Source organism: Sminthopsis crassicaudata, chromosome X (assembly GCF_048593235.1).
Source record: "Sminthopsis crassicaudata isolate SCR6 chromosome X, ASM4859323v1, whole genome shotgun sequence".
Classification (NCBI taxonomy): domain Eukaryota; kingdom Metazoa; phylum Chordata; class Mammalia; order Dasyuromorphia; family Dasyuridae; genus Sminthopsis; species Sminthopsis crassicaudata.
Genome location: NC_133623.1, coordinates 5,679,144 through 5,694,068, shown reverse-complemented (window position 1 = coordinate 5,694,068; position 14,925 = coordinate 5,679,144). Strand labels below are relative to the sequence as shown.

The following is a 14,925-nucleotide window of genomic DNA, read 5'->3' as shown; positions in this document are numbered from 1 at the left end:
GGTCACTGCGTGGTGTACTGAGTTTTAAAAAGAGAAATCAGCTATTTCAGTTGAGGAGGGAGAGAACCTGCGTTCTTGCAGGTTGTGTCTTAAAGACTTGAGTGTTTTCTTATGACTGTCACAGGCTCAAAATGTATCCACGGTATGAGACGGCGGCCCCAAACCTCTGAAGTGATCTCAGACCACACTAGTAGAAGTGTGTTGTCTGTAGAGCACATGCGTCTGGATTTTCAGGACGGGAGGCTTCCCGTGTCATGCGTGGGTACCCCAGGACAGGAGGTCCAGGACCTCCCGATTGTCTTCCTTCTCTTTTCCCTTCCTCTTCCTCTTCGTCAGCACGCTCTGCACTTGAATACAGAGGGGCCTTCCTCTGCCGCTCAGGAGAAGGCTGGCCTGTGAAGCCCCATGTGTACATTTTGAACTGGGGCCCTCTTTCCCAGGTAGAACTCTGATGTCCCCAGGAGCTTCAGGTCTTCTACTCTGGAGCCTTTTGGGTCATCAGAGCACAGTCACTTGGCTATTCCGGTTGTTTGAGGTGTTGAATAAAGAGAGGGGGATTAGAAGAAGAAAAACAACTGGTCCTTTGAGCCCAATGAGCACCTAAATGGTGTGGTCATGGATCTCAACAGTCTCAGGAAAGTTGATGAGTTATCCTCATTTCGTTCCCTCACCCAGGGAAAATCAATCAACTTTCTCCATCAGACACTTCACCAGGACCAGAGAGATGACTGCTGGTCCAAGGACTTCAGGTGAAGGTAAAGGGGTGAGAGGGCCCCTAACTGGGGAGAGATTTGCGAGTGAAAATAGAGCCCCCGGTGGTGAGTTGTGGGTGGAGGGGGAGAGAGAAAGTAAGGGGAGAGGGAGCTCAAGAGAATAGGAGGCTGTAAAGGTGAGAGTTTTGGGAAATGGCCCGGATCCTTTTCCCTAAGAACTTGGGAAGATGACTGTCCCATCCATGACTGGTCCCCACAAGGCTTCCTGTTGGTAAGCACCCGAGAGCACATGGTGCCTGCGCTACTCTTGTAGGAATGGCCCAAACCCTTGAGTTGAGGTTAAATGGGGCTGCTTTTGATTGCACACAAGTGTGGTCTTTAGGATGGAACTTTTGTGGATGTCTTGGGGAAATGGGATTGGAGGAAAGAGGAAGAGGTCGGTTGGGCCCATGGAGAGGAACTGAAAAGACCCTGAAGATCTAGGTGACAGCATAAGAGATGGTGTGAAATCCTGGGGCATTTGGACCTCCTCTTGAGTTCTGGGCAGACCTAGTAGTAATCTGGAGAGAGCTTCAGTTTCCTCTGAACTGCCAGCGATAGGGGCAGATGGAAGGGAAGTGAGGTGAGACTGAGCCTCGGGGAGCTTCATCAAATTAAAACCCCGGGCCTTTGCTTACTCACCGAATTCTGTCCTCCATGTTAAGAACATTGTCATCGTTTGACAATTGTCCTCACACCCCCGCCCCCCCCTCCCGCAGTGACTGTCACCTGGTGGTATATTAGTGGATTCTCTCTCGGCTGGTTTTCAGGATCTGCTACCCAGAGTTCCATATTCCTCCCAGACTCCCACGCAGCCTTGAGTGCCTCAGTCTCTATTTTCCCTATTATTCTTGGCACCAGGTCTCTAGACCGGAGGGTAATCCTGTCTCTTTACGACCTTATGAGCCGGTCTTCCTTACGGTTCTGTGTTCTTTTTGGTTCTAGTTTTTTGTTTGGTTTTTATTTTACGAGGCTTTGTTTCTCCATCTCGCCCGGGCTGGAAGCGGTGCAGCTACTCACGGGCCGATGTGAATAGCCATTGGCGTTAACGTGCTCGGTTTTTTCCACCCAGTGCTGGTTCACTCCTGACTTAGGCAGCCTGGTGGCCCTCATGTTCCTGGAGTTGCTGAGAGTTGTGTCACACTAGTCTAAACACCTGATCTGCTTTACTCCTCAGATCAAGTGGTCCTCCTGGCAGCCTCCAGGCCAGTGTGCTGCCACAGCCGGCTTTCTGTTTAGGTTGTGTCCTCCGTCCTCTACCACTTAGCTAGATCGCCCCAATTCAAATTATTGTGCCTTGGTGATCTGGGAGCTTCCAGCTCTCTCCATGTGTCAGTGAGTTGGTTTCCATTCCCCTGCATGACTACGGGAAGGTTAGGGCAAGGACGTATCCAGTCTCTTGGTGTTCTCCTTCAATAAGGGCTCTGCATTTGGAGGACTCAGGTTGAATGATGAGTACCATCCATGTGGCCTTCAGACAAGTCATTGCCCCTGTGTAGGCCTCAGTTTCCTTAGCTGGAACATCATGACTTGGGACTTTGTGGGCTCTTCTGGCTTTAGATCTATGTTCCCCCTCAGGATTCCGAAGACAGTTGTTGGTGATCTTCATGGAAGTAGCTGTTGGGGGTAGAATTAAATGGGCCCACATCTGTTTGGGAAAGACTGAGGGAGAGGATTGGTCCTGGAAGGAGTTGAGACCCAGTGACCTTAGCATATTTAAGCAATCTGCAGGGAACATGGATCGTAGATCTAGAGCTGGAGGGACCTTGGAAGTCCCAATGACCAGAAGACCCGTTTTTTCAGGAAAAGAGACTAAGGTGTAGACGCTTACAAATTGTGTCAGTGCTTTTGTTGGTTCTTGTCTCTACCCGCTTCCAGATATCCGGCCCCCATGTCCGTTGGATGCTCTCTCGCAAATAAAACAAAATTAACCCAATCCAAGTGTCAGAACGAGTGCCAGCTTCAACACATCCCACTCTAGCGCTCCAAGGACATGGGGGAAGGCTGTACTGGAGCCAGCTGTCCCTGGCAGTGACGGGTTAGGTGTCAGCGTGAGCCTTTCCACCACCGAAATCTCACTCCAAATCAAGACTTAGTTTCTTGTTTGGTTAATGATCGTCTCGACCAGTGGCATCCCTCCAGGCGGCAGAGGAGAAGTCAGGGAGACAGAAGTGTCCTTGATCTGTGACCCTGCTGTTGGGAGGGGGGGCAGGCTGGTATCACCTGGAGCTTGGCTTCCATGGTGCTCAGTGTCTCTCTGGTAGAGGAGGCAGAGATTAGGGGAGTGAGTCTGTCTTTGGAGTCTTACCCTGGGCTTTCGGATACCCCTTCTCCCTCCAGACAGCAGAGAGGCTGCTGAAGAGCATGGCCATGGGAGCGAAACACCGGGGAGGCGGGAGCGCAAGAGGAGGAGATACGAATGGACTGTTACCGAAGTAAAGGATACTGGAATCAAGATGAAGAGAAGAAGAGTGGCTCCCTTCAACTCCAGGGACCTTGTGGTTCTCTACCAGCTTCTGAGTGAGTAGTTTGGAGAACAGGAAACTCCAGGGGAGGGGTTTTTCTTCCAAGGCTTGTTGAATGGAGTCCCATTGATTGAGGAACTAACCCATAATCCCATGGAAGTGATGGGCTGATTGAGTCAGCTGAAGGGTGAAAGAGATAGTGGTGTGTCTGGGGCCGCCCCCGCTTGCGGAGTCTCCTTGATTACTCGGTGACCCTTCTGGAGGATGGCTCCTTCCTTTCTGTTGAGGAATGGCCTTGGAGTTCCCACATGACTCTGGGGACCCCAGTGGGCTGCTCCTTTTTAAGATTCTTCAAGGAAGATCAAAGGGTGGGACCTCCATGGCCCTTGATTTCCCTGCAAAAGCTGTTTGTCTCCACTCGGAGATGGGGGTAGGGTGGAGTTGATAGGGGGCTGTCTAGGGTTCGACCTGCCCAGCTCTCTCAGCACTGGTGACACAAAACTTGTCCTTTTCCTCCCCAGAAAATCCAATCATCAAGAAATTTTTGAAGACTGATGTGAAATATTTGACCAACCCTAAGGTGAGTGCAGTCCCCCAGGTGGAACCAGGGTGAGAAAATCGAAAGGAGGGGAGGCCTTCTTCAGACCTGCCTCTTCCCAGGGAGAGTTAGTGCTAGAGCATACAGATTGAGGCAGGGAGGTCTCAAGGCAAGTTGCAGTTCCCCATCTTGCTCAAGCTGCTGCGACGGAGAGAAGGCCATGCCGCATGAAGCCCCTGAAGGGACGGGGAGGAATCATTGAAGAGAAATTGGTCCCAGACAGGCAGGAGTGAGGGCTGTGTCTGCAGAGCGAGGAGTGGTCAATCCTACCTTTGCCCATTTGTCCCTTGCTGTGGTGGCTTGGTCCTTCCTGCATTGCTCCTGGGTCCCCCCATCCCCCCGCTGGTGCTCCTAGTTAAACCTCCTTGATCATTCTGGCCCCTGGAATTGTCATTCTGCATGACACTTGTCATTCTGTGTGACGTCTTTCTCTGGACGAGAACCTGCCTCTGTGCTCCTGACTCTCTTTCCCTCTGCTTTGGTTAGACTCTCTTGTCTCTGGTAGTGGACTATTTTGGCCTTCTGGGGTTTCGTGACCAGCCTTACAGCAGCGTACATTTCTGCATGGCCCTGTGAGTACCTCTGACGGATTTGGTGAGGGGAAGGTTGTTTGGGATAGGATGGGTGAGGAAGAATCATGCTTATCCCTCCAAGTCAAAAAGACAGTTAAGATCCCAGTAGCCCAAGATGGGTGTGGGGTCAAAGCAACTGGCTATCTTTTGGAGACTCCAGCCTGTGGCCCGAGAACTTAGTCATCTGTAGAGATGTGGTCCAAGCTGGTGTCTGTGGGCCTTCGTCACGCAGGCCTTTGGGGCCTACCTTGATTTGTCCAGACTATATCCTTTTATTTTCAGGATGGTACTATGATTTCTTGGGAGTAGAGCACTCCCAGCTTGGGAATTCTCTCCACCCATGCAGATCGGCAACCCACCCCACTCCCCCACCTCCAATATTCTGCCCGGCCCCCCTCCCTAGCCCACATTTCTACATGGCCACAAAGGATTTTCTGTGGTGCTAGGAGGTTCACTGATTTGATCACGGGCCCTCAGGGTGTTTAGCAAAGGCAGGAATTGACCCCAGACCTTTGATCCCAAGGCCAGCCAGCACTCTTTCAGCTGGGCCACCACCGCCTGGTCCTTCGGAGCTCAGAAGAGTACCGTTCTCTTTGCAGTCAAAACTAGAAAGGTCTCAGCTTTTCAGAGCCAGCCTTAGTTAGTCTGCATGTTGGGGAGGAAGGGAGATCCTGGGCTGCCTCCTTCTCTTTGGGCCTGCCACACCCCCTACGGCCCAGAGTCTGTGCCTCTCCCCTCCTTGGAGTCCTCAGGGCTGACGGGAAGACGTCCTCTCCTGTTATACGGGGCTCCGAGCTTCTCAGCAGTGAGCTGGGCCCTGGGTTCCATGATTGAGGCTGAGTGTGGGAAAGGGAGGGCTGGATTCAAGGGTGGGGCCCGGCCTGCATCCCCTCACTATGCGTTTCTCCTTTCTCTTGGACAGCTACTCTGCCTGTCAGCTGGACAAGGTCGATCAGTCCTTCAAATGGTACATGCTGTCTGTCATTCTGGGAAGCAACTGGCCCAAAAGATCCTCCAAAAAGAAATGGCCCATGCAGATTGAAATTCTTATGGTCATCGTCTGGAAAGCCTGGGTGAAGCAGGTCGTCTCTAACGAGGTCAACGTTCAGGACAGCGACGAGGACCTGGGTTAAAGTGTTCCCAACATGCTTCTGTAGTTTGCCCTGCTGGTCAGAAAGTCTCTGTTCATACCACATGTATTGCTGTTGTTTGAGGGCTAATACACATTGCCAGCCCATATAAGTGTTTTATCGCTTAATAAAAGTTGTTGAACCAATACAGTGTGGCAGCTCATTTCCACCCACACACAGCAGCGGCAAGCGACAGTGACATCATATCGGGTGCCCGGTTGTTTATTGAGCCATTCTCCAACTGACGGGCATCCCCTCAGTTTTCAGTATTTTTTTCAATTGCCCTCAGAAGAGAGTTGGCTATGAATATTATTTTCCTTTTTTTTTTTTGATTCTCTTGGTATTCAAAGGTCAAAGGATAAAAACATGTATTTATAGGCCTCATTTTTTATAAATTTGACTCATTTCCCTCTATGTTTGAGAAATGAGGCCTTATCAAAGAAAGATACCTTGAAATTCTTTTGACCATTATTGTTAACTACCCCCCACACTTTATTCTCTCTCTCCTTTCACTCCATCCCTTCTTACAAGTGTTTTGATACTGATTTCTTCCACTGATACATCTTTTTTTATCTCCTTCCTCCTTCCCACATCCTATTCTCCTGTTTTCCTGTGGATAGATTTCTATACCCATATTGAGTATAAATGTGATTTCCTTTTGGACAGGGAAAACTTGGAGTGATAGAATGGATTGGTCCAAGTTCATATTCTGTCCGATACTCCTGGTCTTCATAAATCATCTATTTGAAATCTAGTTCCAGGCCCGTGACCCCACCCCGCCAATCAGGAATTGAGGGTGAGCCCTCTTTGCAAGAAATAATCAACAGGATCCTTTTGGAAAGGGGGATATAAGGGGTTACCAGCCACGTCAACACAAACATAACTTGCCAGGGCCCCAAGGGTGAGAAATCTGGGGAGAAAACAAGTCTTGGGATTCTCTTCTCAAAAGGACCGATTAAGGAAAAATGAACAAGGGGGATGATGTCAGGAGTGAAAATTCTATTATATTGCTGGCTAAACCTAACAGTCTCCCCTAACCTTGCTGCCTTCCCAGATTGGCTGTGCTGAGACGTGCTGCCCTGCCGGGCTGGGCACTTGGGAACTTTGCCCTCTCAGCCTAGGAGCTGCAGCTGATGGCCTCCCCCACCACTCCCACCCTGATGCTCATGGCCAATTGTCTCTTGCTTCTTGTGGCTCCCTCTTATGAGATTTTTGTGTTTTTTGTGTCCTTGCTCCTGTGATAGCTTGTGACCCCCAGCAGGGAAGGACCAGATCTTACCTTGGTTTTAATTACCATAAATTTTGTAAAAATAAAAAACAACCACCAAAAAAAAACATTTACCAAAGAGATCTGAATGAAGGCCAGCCCACTGATATCTCTCCACAGGAGGGATAGCAATTTGAGCCCTTGCTATGCTGAAAGGTGATTCTGCTCACATCATTCGGTCCCTCATCATGTATCTACTCTGAACTCAGCATTACACTTTGCACTGCACATACAAGAAAGAAACTTAAAAATGGTCCCTGCCCAGCAAGATGAGTCATCTAGCTTTGATGAAGTGCCATGGGTCAGGCGCTACACCAAGTGAGGGGGATGCACAGAAAGGCAAATGTTGTCCCTGCTTTTGTGGAGCTTGCTGTCTAATAGGGGAGAAAACTTAGAAACAATCTTGATCACATAAGATATATATGGGATGGGGGCAGCTAGGTGGTGCAGTGGTTAGAGCACCAGCCCTGAAGTCAGGAGGACCCGAGTTCAAATCTGATCTCCAACAAGTTACTTCCTGGCTGCGTGACTTAGGCAAGTTACCTAACTCCAACTTCCTCAGGAAAAAAAAAAGAGAGATATACAGGATAAATTGCAGAGAAAAGAGACACTTAACATCAAGAAGTACCACGGAAGGTGAATTTCCTTCCCTCTTTGCATGAATTTTGTCTTCATATCCTTTTGACCCTTATAGGGAAAGGGACCAAGTGAAAATCCTCAGGGAAAGATTCTTCAGCGGAGAGAAGAAGAGGATGTGGAGGAACTGGTCAGATATGCTAAAAGTACAGTGGGAAAGAGAATAATATGAGGGAGAGAACTGGGAGGTGTATGACCTTGGGGGGAGGGAGGGAGCGTTCTGAAAAGGAGCAGACAAATGCAGGAGATGAGGAAGGAATGGGAGAGCTTTTAGCTCTCTGGAAGGAAACATTTTGGCCTTTTGGTGTACACCTCAAATTTAGAGAGGTGCTGGGAAAATAGGAACTTAAGAGGGGAGCCCGACTCTTGTTCTGATTTAGAAGAGGTGATGCTTTCCACTTGGCTTTATCTAGATATTGCCTACTTCCATATTGTTTTTAATTCATCCAAGTCCACCAGGGAAGAGATTTCCCCTAAGTCCAGCTCCAGGACACAGGAGGAGGCCAGTGGAGGGGGTGGAGGAGGTGACCCATTTGCCAAGAGGGGCGTTGTAAAGAAAAAAAAAGAGTCCTTATCCACAGAATCCCCCAGCTCAGGGGGTGTACTCCTGTGGCACTGGAAGGTGGGGGGCCAGTGACGACTAAGGGTAGATGGAGCCCAAAGGGCCCGTGGACGGACTGGCTAGCTAGGTGGCCAGTTGGGAGAGATGTCAGAAGCCACTGAGTCCAGCCTGGCCCCCCCACAGGTGAATACATGGATGTCTACCTAGCTGCATCTATGGAGAGCACACGGGCAACTGGGAATTTTTCCCAAGGGGCAACATAGCTGTTGGACAAAGGCAGGAGGGACGAGGGGGAGACGACCCAGGGCAGTGTTGTGGAAGGGCAGGGCAAAGGAATAGAGAGCCCACCTAGTGGGAGCAGGGGGGGAAGATGGAGGCAGGAGGCCAGATGGCTAGGACCCCTAGCCATGAGAAAACAAAGGGCCAACTGAATTCTGGGGAAGAATGAGCCAATGGGCACCAAATCTCTCCCAGCATGAATACTCCATCCTAGCCCTAATCAAGTGTACTTGAAATTGAATAATTATTAGCATTTGCACTGTTAACAATGGTCGTGATCATGGTAACGGTGATAACAATATCTTACATTCATAGACATGCCCATATATGTACCACACATATAAATAGCACTTTTAAAAAAGTGAATTAAAGATTTTTCAGACAGAGCAATTTAAAATGAAGGGTAGCTAGGTGGCACAGTGGCTAGAGCACAGGAAGACTACTCTGGGAGTCCAAATCTGACCTCAGACACCTCCTCACTGTGCGACCCTGAACAAGTCCATTTAACCCTGTTTGCCTCAGTTTCCTCCTTCTATTACGATGAGCCAGAGGAAGAAATGGCAAGCCACAGGAGTATCTTTGCCAGGAAAACCCCAAAGTTGGACAAGCCTGAAAAAGGCCAAAGAACTTGCAACATAGTTCGAGTTGGGTCATCTTTACAGACAAAAGAAGCCGTCCTTTTGTCTCTTACTAGCTGTATGATGTTAGGCAAACCACTGACTCCCTCAGCGTATCAGTATATTCAAGAATACGGGGACTTACGAAGAGTTGCCAGTCTGGATTGTCAGAAGGAGTTTACACACCAGGAGTTCCTCACACTGATGAAATCATGGGCTTTGGACAAATTGGGGGCAAGTTTGAAAAGAAATCCCAATATCCCTAAATGAGTCTGAGTTCAGTGGGAATATCAGTGTGTTAAATCATCAGTGATGTTACTCTATTTATAAAAGCAGAAGAAAAAAGAGGGGAAAAAAAGTGTGATAAAGATACTGGAGGAGAAAAGAATAGAGAAGCAGAGAAGCTGGTATTTTCAGCTGGGAGCTATGGATCCTCCACTTGGGAGAGAGGAAAAGTAACCTCTCTTCAGGATACATTTGGGAGCATTTATTTTGCACTTACTATGAGTCAGGCACAGGGCTAAGTGTTGGGAATAAAGAGGAAGTTAAAGCTATCATTCCTATCCTCTAGGAGCTTACTTTCTTTTTAAAATTATATATATATATATATATATATATATTTATTAATTAAAATTTTTTATTTACAAAGCATACGCATGGGTAATTTTCCAACATTGACCCTTGCAAAAACTTCCTCCTTCCCCCCAGCCTCTCCCCTAGCTGGCAGGTAGACCAATACACATTAAATGTGTTAAAATGTTAAATCCAATATATGTATATATATTTATACAGTTATTTTTCTGCATAAGAAAAATCAGATTTAGAAAGAAGGTAAAAATAACCTGAGAAAGAAAACAAAATGCAAGCAAACAACAACAGAAAGAGTAAGAATGCTCTGGTGTGGTCCACACTCAGTTCCCATAATCCTCTCTGGGTGTGGATGGCTCTCTTCATCACTGAACAGTTGGAACTGGTCTGAATCATCTCATTGTTGAAGGGAACCGCGTAGGAACTTACCTCTTTTTTTTTCTTAAATAAACCCATTTTTAAAATTTTATAATTATAAAATTTTTTTGACAGTATATATGCATGAGTAATTTTTTTTATAACATTATCCCTTGTATTCATTTTTCCAGATTTTCCCCTCCCTCCCTCTACTCCCTCCCCTAGATGACAGGCAATCCCATACATTTTACGTGTGTTACAATATAACCTAGATACAATATATGTGTGTAAATCCAATTTTCCTGTTGCACATTAAGTATTAGCTTCCGAAGGTATAAGTAACCTGGGCAGATAGACAGTAGTGCTAACAGTTTACATTCACTTCCCAGTGTTCCTTCTCTGGGTGTAGTTATTTCTGTCCGTCATTGATCAGCTGGAAGTGAGTTGGATCTTCTCTATGTTGAAGATTTCCACTTCCATCAGAATACATCCTCGTACAGTATCATTGTTGAAGTGTATAGTGATCTTCTGGTTCTGCTCATTTCACTCAGCATCAGTTGATGTAAGTCTCTCCAAGCCTCTCTGTATTCCTCCTGTTGGTCATTTCTTACAGAACAATAATATTCCATCACATTCATATACCACAATTTACCCAACCATTCTCCAACTGATGGACATCCATTCATCTTCCAGTTTCTAGCTACTACAAAAACAGCTGCCACAAACATTTTGGCACATATGGGTCCCTTTCCCCTCTTTAGTATTTCTTTGGGATATAAGCCCAATAGCAGCAATGCTGGGTCAAAGGGTATGCACAGTTTGATAACTTTTTGGGCATAGGAACTTACCTCTTAAAGGGGGAGAGGAGGTGCAAACTTTGGATGATATATGTAATACAGTGGAAGTGGAAGGGAATTCACGGAGGAAGGCAACAACAGTTGGGGCAGGGGGGGGTGAGGGAGGGAGACTGGAAAAGCCTCTTACAGGAGGTCAAATTTGTACTGTATTTGGAAGGAAATCAGAGGAATGAATTGGAAGAAGTGAGCAGAGAGAGCTCTCCAGGTCTGAGTGAAGGCTGGGGCAAAGGCATGAAAACAAGAACTATGGTGGAGGCCCAGTGAGGAGGCTGGTGGAGGCCCAGTGAAGAGGCCCATGGAGCTAGAACACCGAGTGCCTTGAGGAGACTAAGGTCTAAGACTGGAAAGGTAAGAAGGGAGCAGTTTGTGAAGGGCTTTCAATGCTAAACATTTTGTATTTGATGTCTGAGGTGAGAGGGAGGCAGCAGGGAGTCTAACCTGTGCTTAAGGAAGATCACTTGGGCAACCGGATGGAGAACAGATTGGAGTGAGTGAATACAGGAGCGTGTGTGCATGTGCATGTGCGTGCAAGTATGTGTGTGTGCACGCCTGTGCAGATGTGTGTGTGGGAACTTGAGGCAGACACCTCCAACCAAAAGATCATCTAGAAGTCATCAGGAGGGAGGTGATGTGAGCCTGCCACAAACTGACAACAACTGGGTGAGTAGAGAGAAGGAGATGCTTCTGGGACATGTTGGAAAGCTCGAAACAAGGACTGATAACAGAAAAGATATATAGAATGATTGCAAAAAAGGAGTAAGGGAAGTCGCAGAAGCGGGGAACTTAGGTGATTGGGAGGGTGCTGCTGCTGTACACTATACTAGGAAAGTGAGGAAAATAATAAGCTTTGAGAGGAAAGATCGTAAGGTTCATTTTGCACACGAGTTTGAGATACCTATAAGCCATCCATTTTGAAACGTTCAAAAGATAGTTGTGAATGAGAGAATGGAGCTCAAGAGAGATATTAGGGCTGGTAACACAGATGAGATTCATCTTCAGGGAGAGAGGAATTGGTCATTTCTTACAGAGCAATAATAAGATTGCCCAGGGAGAGAAGCAAGTCCAGGAAAGAATGTTGGGGCACACCCAGGGTTAGTGGACATGAGCCACAAAAGGATACTGAGGAGTGGCCAGAAAGGTAGCAAGAGAAACAAGAGGAGGTGTAGACAGGAAAAAGGATCCAAGAAGAGGGTGGTCAATGGCTTCCCAGGCCACGAAAATATCAACAAATGTGACTCTTGAGAAAAGGCCGGTACCTCTGAGATGATTGATGATGTTGGAAGGTAGCCAGTGTGGTGACTTTCTCAAGGAATTGAGACGGAAAGGAGAAGAAAGATGGATAATCCTTAGTGGTGATGTTGGTGAAAGTAGGGAGCTGGCTTGTTTTTGTTTGAGCTCAGGGAAGCTCTGAGCATGTTTGTGGACAGCAGGGAAACACAGCAGATAGGGAGAGACTGAAGACCAAAGAGCATGGATGGACAGAGGGAGCCCTCTTGCTGGGGAAGATGGGATAGGTTGAGCCAAAAGATGCCCATTAGCTGGTTGGCCTTGGCAAGGAGAAGGGTCACTTCTTCATTTTAGGCCTGAGGAAAGGGAATGACATGAGATGAGAAAAGGGACCTCATGACTCAAGGTAATTCCAATAGACTTGCGATGGAGAGAGCCACCCTCATCCAGAGAGAGTCTATGGAGACTTAAATGGATCACAACATAGTATGTTCACCTTTTTGTTGTTGTTGTTGTTGTTTGCTTGGTTTTTTTTTCCTTTCTCATTTTTCCCTTTTTGATCTGATTTTTCTTGTACAGCATGGGAAATGTGGAAGTGTGTTTAGAAGAATTGCACATGTTTAACATAGATTTCTTGCAGTCTGGGGAGGGAAATGTTGAAAACTCTCTTTGCATGTATTTTGAAAACTAAAAAGCTATTTAAAAATTAATTTTCACATTTATATATTTATTTATCCAATCATTACCATTTTAATTATGAAATTTAATTAATCAATTTATTATTTGTTAATAAATATGATTAATTATTCTATCTTTAGATATTTTGAGATTATTATCATAAATAAAAATTAATTAATTAATTAATTAATTATTTTTTTTTTAAAGAAAAGGGACCTCAGTATTTCACATTAAATGAAATCTCTTGTGAGAATGGGAGAAGGGGAAACAATGGGAACATTAAGGAGGAAGAAAAGATTTGGAAGTAGATGATGGAATTGTAAAAGATAATTTCCAGGATCAGAAAAGGAGGTGGGTTGGTTATATAGCCAGTGTGGTATAGACTGAAGCCTGATCTTTGATTCAGTAGGAGCCTGAATTTGTATCCTATCCTTGATACTGGCAAGACATTTAGGTAAGCTGAACTTGTTTCTTCCTGTGTAACTTGGGGATAATGATCCTTATGGTACTTATCTCTCAAGGCTTCTTGGGAGATTCCAGATAGCTAGGAGCATTTTGCAAAGCTCAAGGCCCTCTGCCAATGTCAGCTGTTAGGCTGATGGGAGACAGGAGGGATAGTAATCTTGGTTAGCCAACACTTGCAAAGAACCTTGAGGTTTGTGAAGTACTTTATGTTTTCTCATCTGATAACCGGTGCTCATTAATGGTCTATCAAGTAATCCAGGCTTTCACTGCGCCCCCCCCCTCAATTCTTTTAGATATGATCTGAGCCCCCCCAGGTGCAGGCCACAGTGATGGGAATTTGCACACCTAACAATCAGAGCCCACCAAAAGCAGAATGGGCTGATTGCTGCAAGAGGTGGTGAATCCCATTGGAAAGTCCATAGTGCCCCCTGGGCAAGCTTTCTGGAAGTTTCCTGGGAAAACATGGGCAAGGATCACATGTGATTTTTTTTTTAGCTTTTTATGGACAGAACAAATGCATGGGTAATTTTTCAACATTGACCCTTGCAAAAACTTCTGTTCCAACATTTCCCCTCCTTCCCCCATCCCATCCCCTAGATGGCAGGTAGTCTCATACATGTTAAACATGTTAAAGTATATCTTAAATACAATATATGTGTACATATTTATACAGTTCTCTTGTTGCACAAGAAAAATCAGATTTAGAAAGGTAAAAATAACCTGGGAAGAAAAACAAAAATGCAAGCAGTCCACATCCATTTCCCAGTGTGCTTTTGCTGGGCAAAGCTGGTTTGTTCACTGATCAATTGGAATTGAATTGGATCTTCTCATTGCCAAAGATAGCCACATCCATCAGAATCCATCCTCATACAGTATCATTGTTGAAGTATAAAATGATCTTCTGGTTCTGCTCGTTTCCCTCAGCATCAGTGGATGTCAGTCTCTCCAGGCCTCTCTGTATTCCTCCTGCTGGTCATTTCTTACAGAGCAATAATATTCCATAACCTTCATATACCACAATTTACCCAACCATTCTCCAATGGATGGGCATCCATTCATCTTCCAGCTTCTAGCCACTATGAAAAGGGCTGCCACAAACATTTTGGCACATACAGGTCCCTTTCCCTTCTTTAGTATTTCTTTGGGATATAAGCCCAGTAGTAGCACTGCTGGGTCAAAGAGTATGCACATTTTGATAACTTTTTGGGCATAGTTCCAAATTGCTCTCCAGAATGGCTGGATTCTTTCACAACTCCACCAATAATGTATCAGTGTCCCAGTTTTCCCACAGCCCCTCCAACATTCATCATTATTTGTTCCTGTCATCTTAGCCAATCTGACAGGTGTGTAGTGGTATCTCAGAGTTGTCTTAATTTGCATTTCTCTGATCAATAGTGATTTGGAACACTCTTTCATGTGAGTGGAAATAGTTTCAATTTCACCATCTGAGAATTGTCTGTTCATGTCCTTTGACCATTTATCCATTGGAGAATGGCTTGATTTCTTATAAATTAGAGTCAATTTTCCATAAAGAAGATCCCACTCACTTCCAGCTGGTCAATGATGGACAGAAAAACTACACCCAGAGAAGAAACACTGGGACTACTGTCTATCTACCCAGGTTACTTATACATTTGGAATCCAATACTTTTTTTTATTAATTTTTATAATTATAACATTTTCTTTGACAGTACATATGCATAGGTATTTTTTTTTTTACATTATCCCTTGTACTCCCTTCTGTTCTGAGTTTTTCCCCTCCTTCCCTCCACCCCCTCTCGTAGATGGCAGGCAGTCCCATACATATTAAATATCTTATAGTATATCCTAGGTACAATATATATGTGCAGAACCGAATTTTGTTGTTGTTGTTGT

The 14,925-nt window shown here is 45.8% G+C and overlaps 1 protein-coding gene across 6 annotated transcripts in view; it reads left to right on the top strand.

The window, feature by feature from the left end:
* Positions 1-5,663, top strand: part of LOC141548711 (speedy protein E4A-like) — a 35,835-nt gene extending 30,172 nt beyond the window's left edge. For 3 of the 6 annotated variants that reach the window (XM_074277791.1, XM_074277788.1, XM_074277792.1), the window contains 5 exons: positions 676-755; positions 3,093-3,272; positions 3,739-3,797; positions 4,302-4,387; positions 5,310-5,663. In XM_074277791.1, the coding sequence (XP_074133892.1) occupies positions 725-755; positions 3,093-3,272; positions 3,739-3,797; positions 4,302-4,387; positions 5,310-5,520 (567 nt within the window). In that variant the 5' untranslated portion in view covers positions 676-724 and the 3' untranslated portion in view covers positions 5,521-5,663. The remainder of the gene's footprint in view (positions 1-675; positions 756-3,092; positions 3,273-3,738; positions 3,798-4,301; positions 4,388-5,309) is intronic. The other 3 variants (XM_074277793.1, XM_074277789.1, XM_074277794.1) reach the window with 2 other exon arrangements.
* Positions 5,664-14,925: the final 9,262 nt, after the last annotated feature.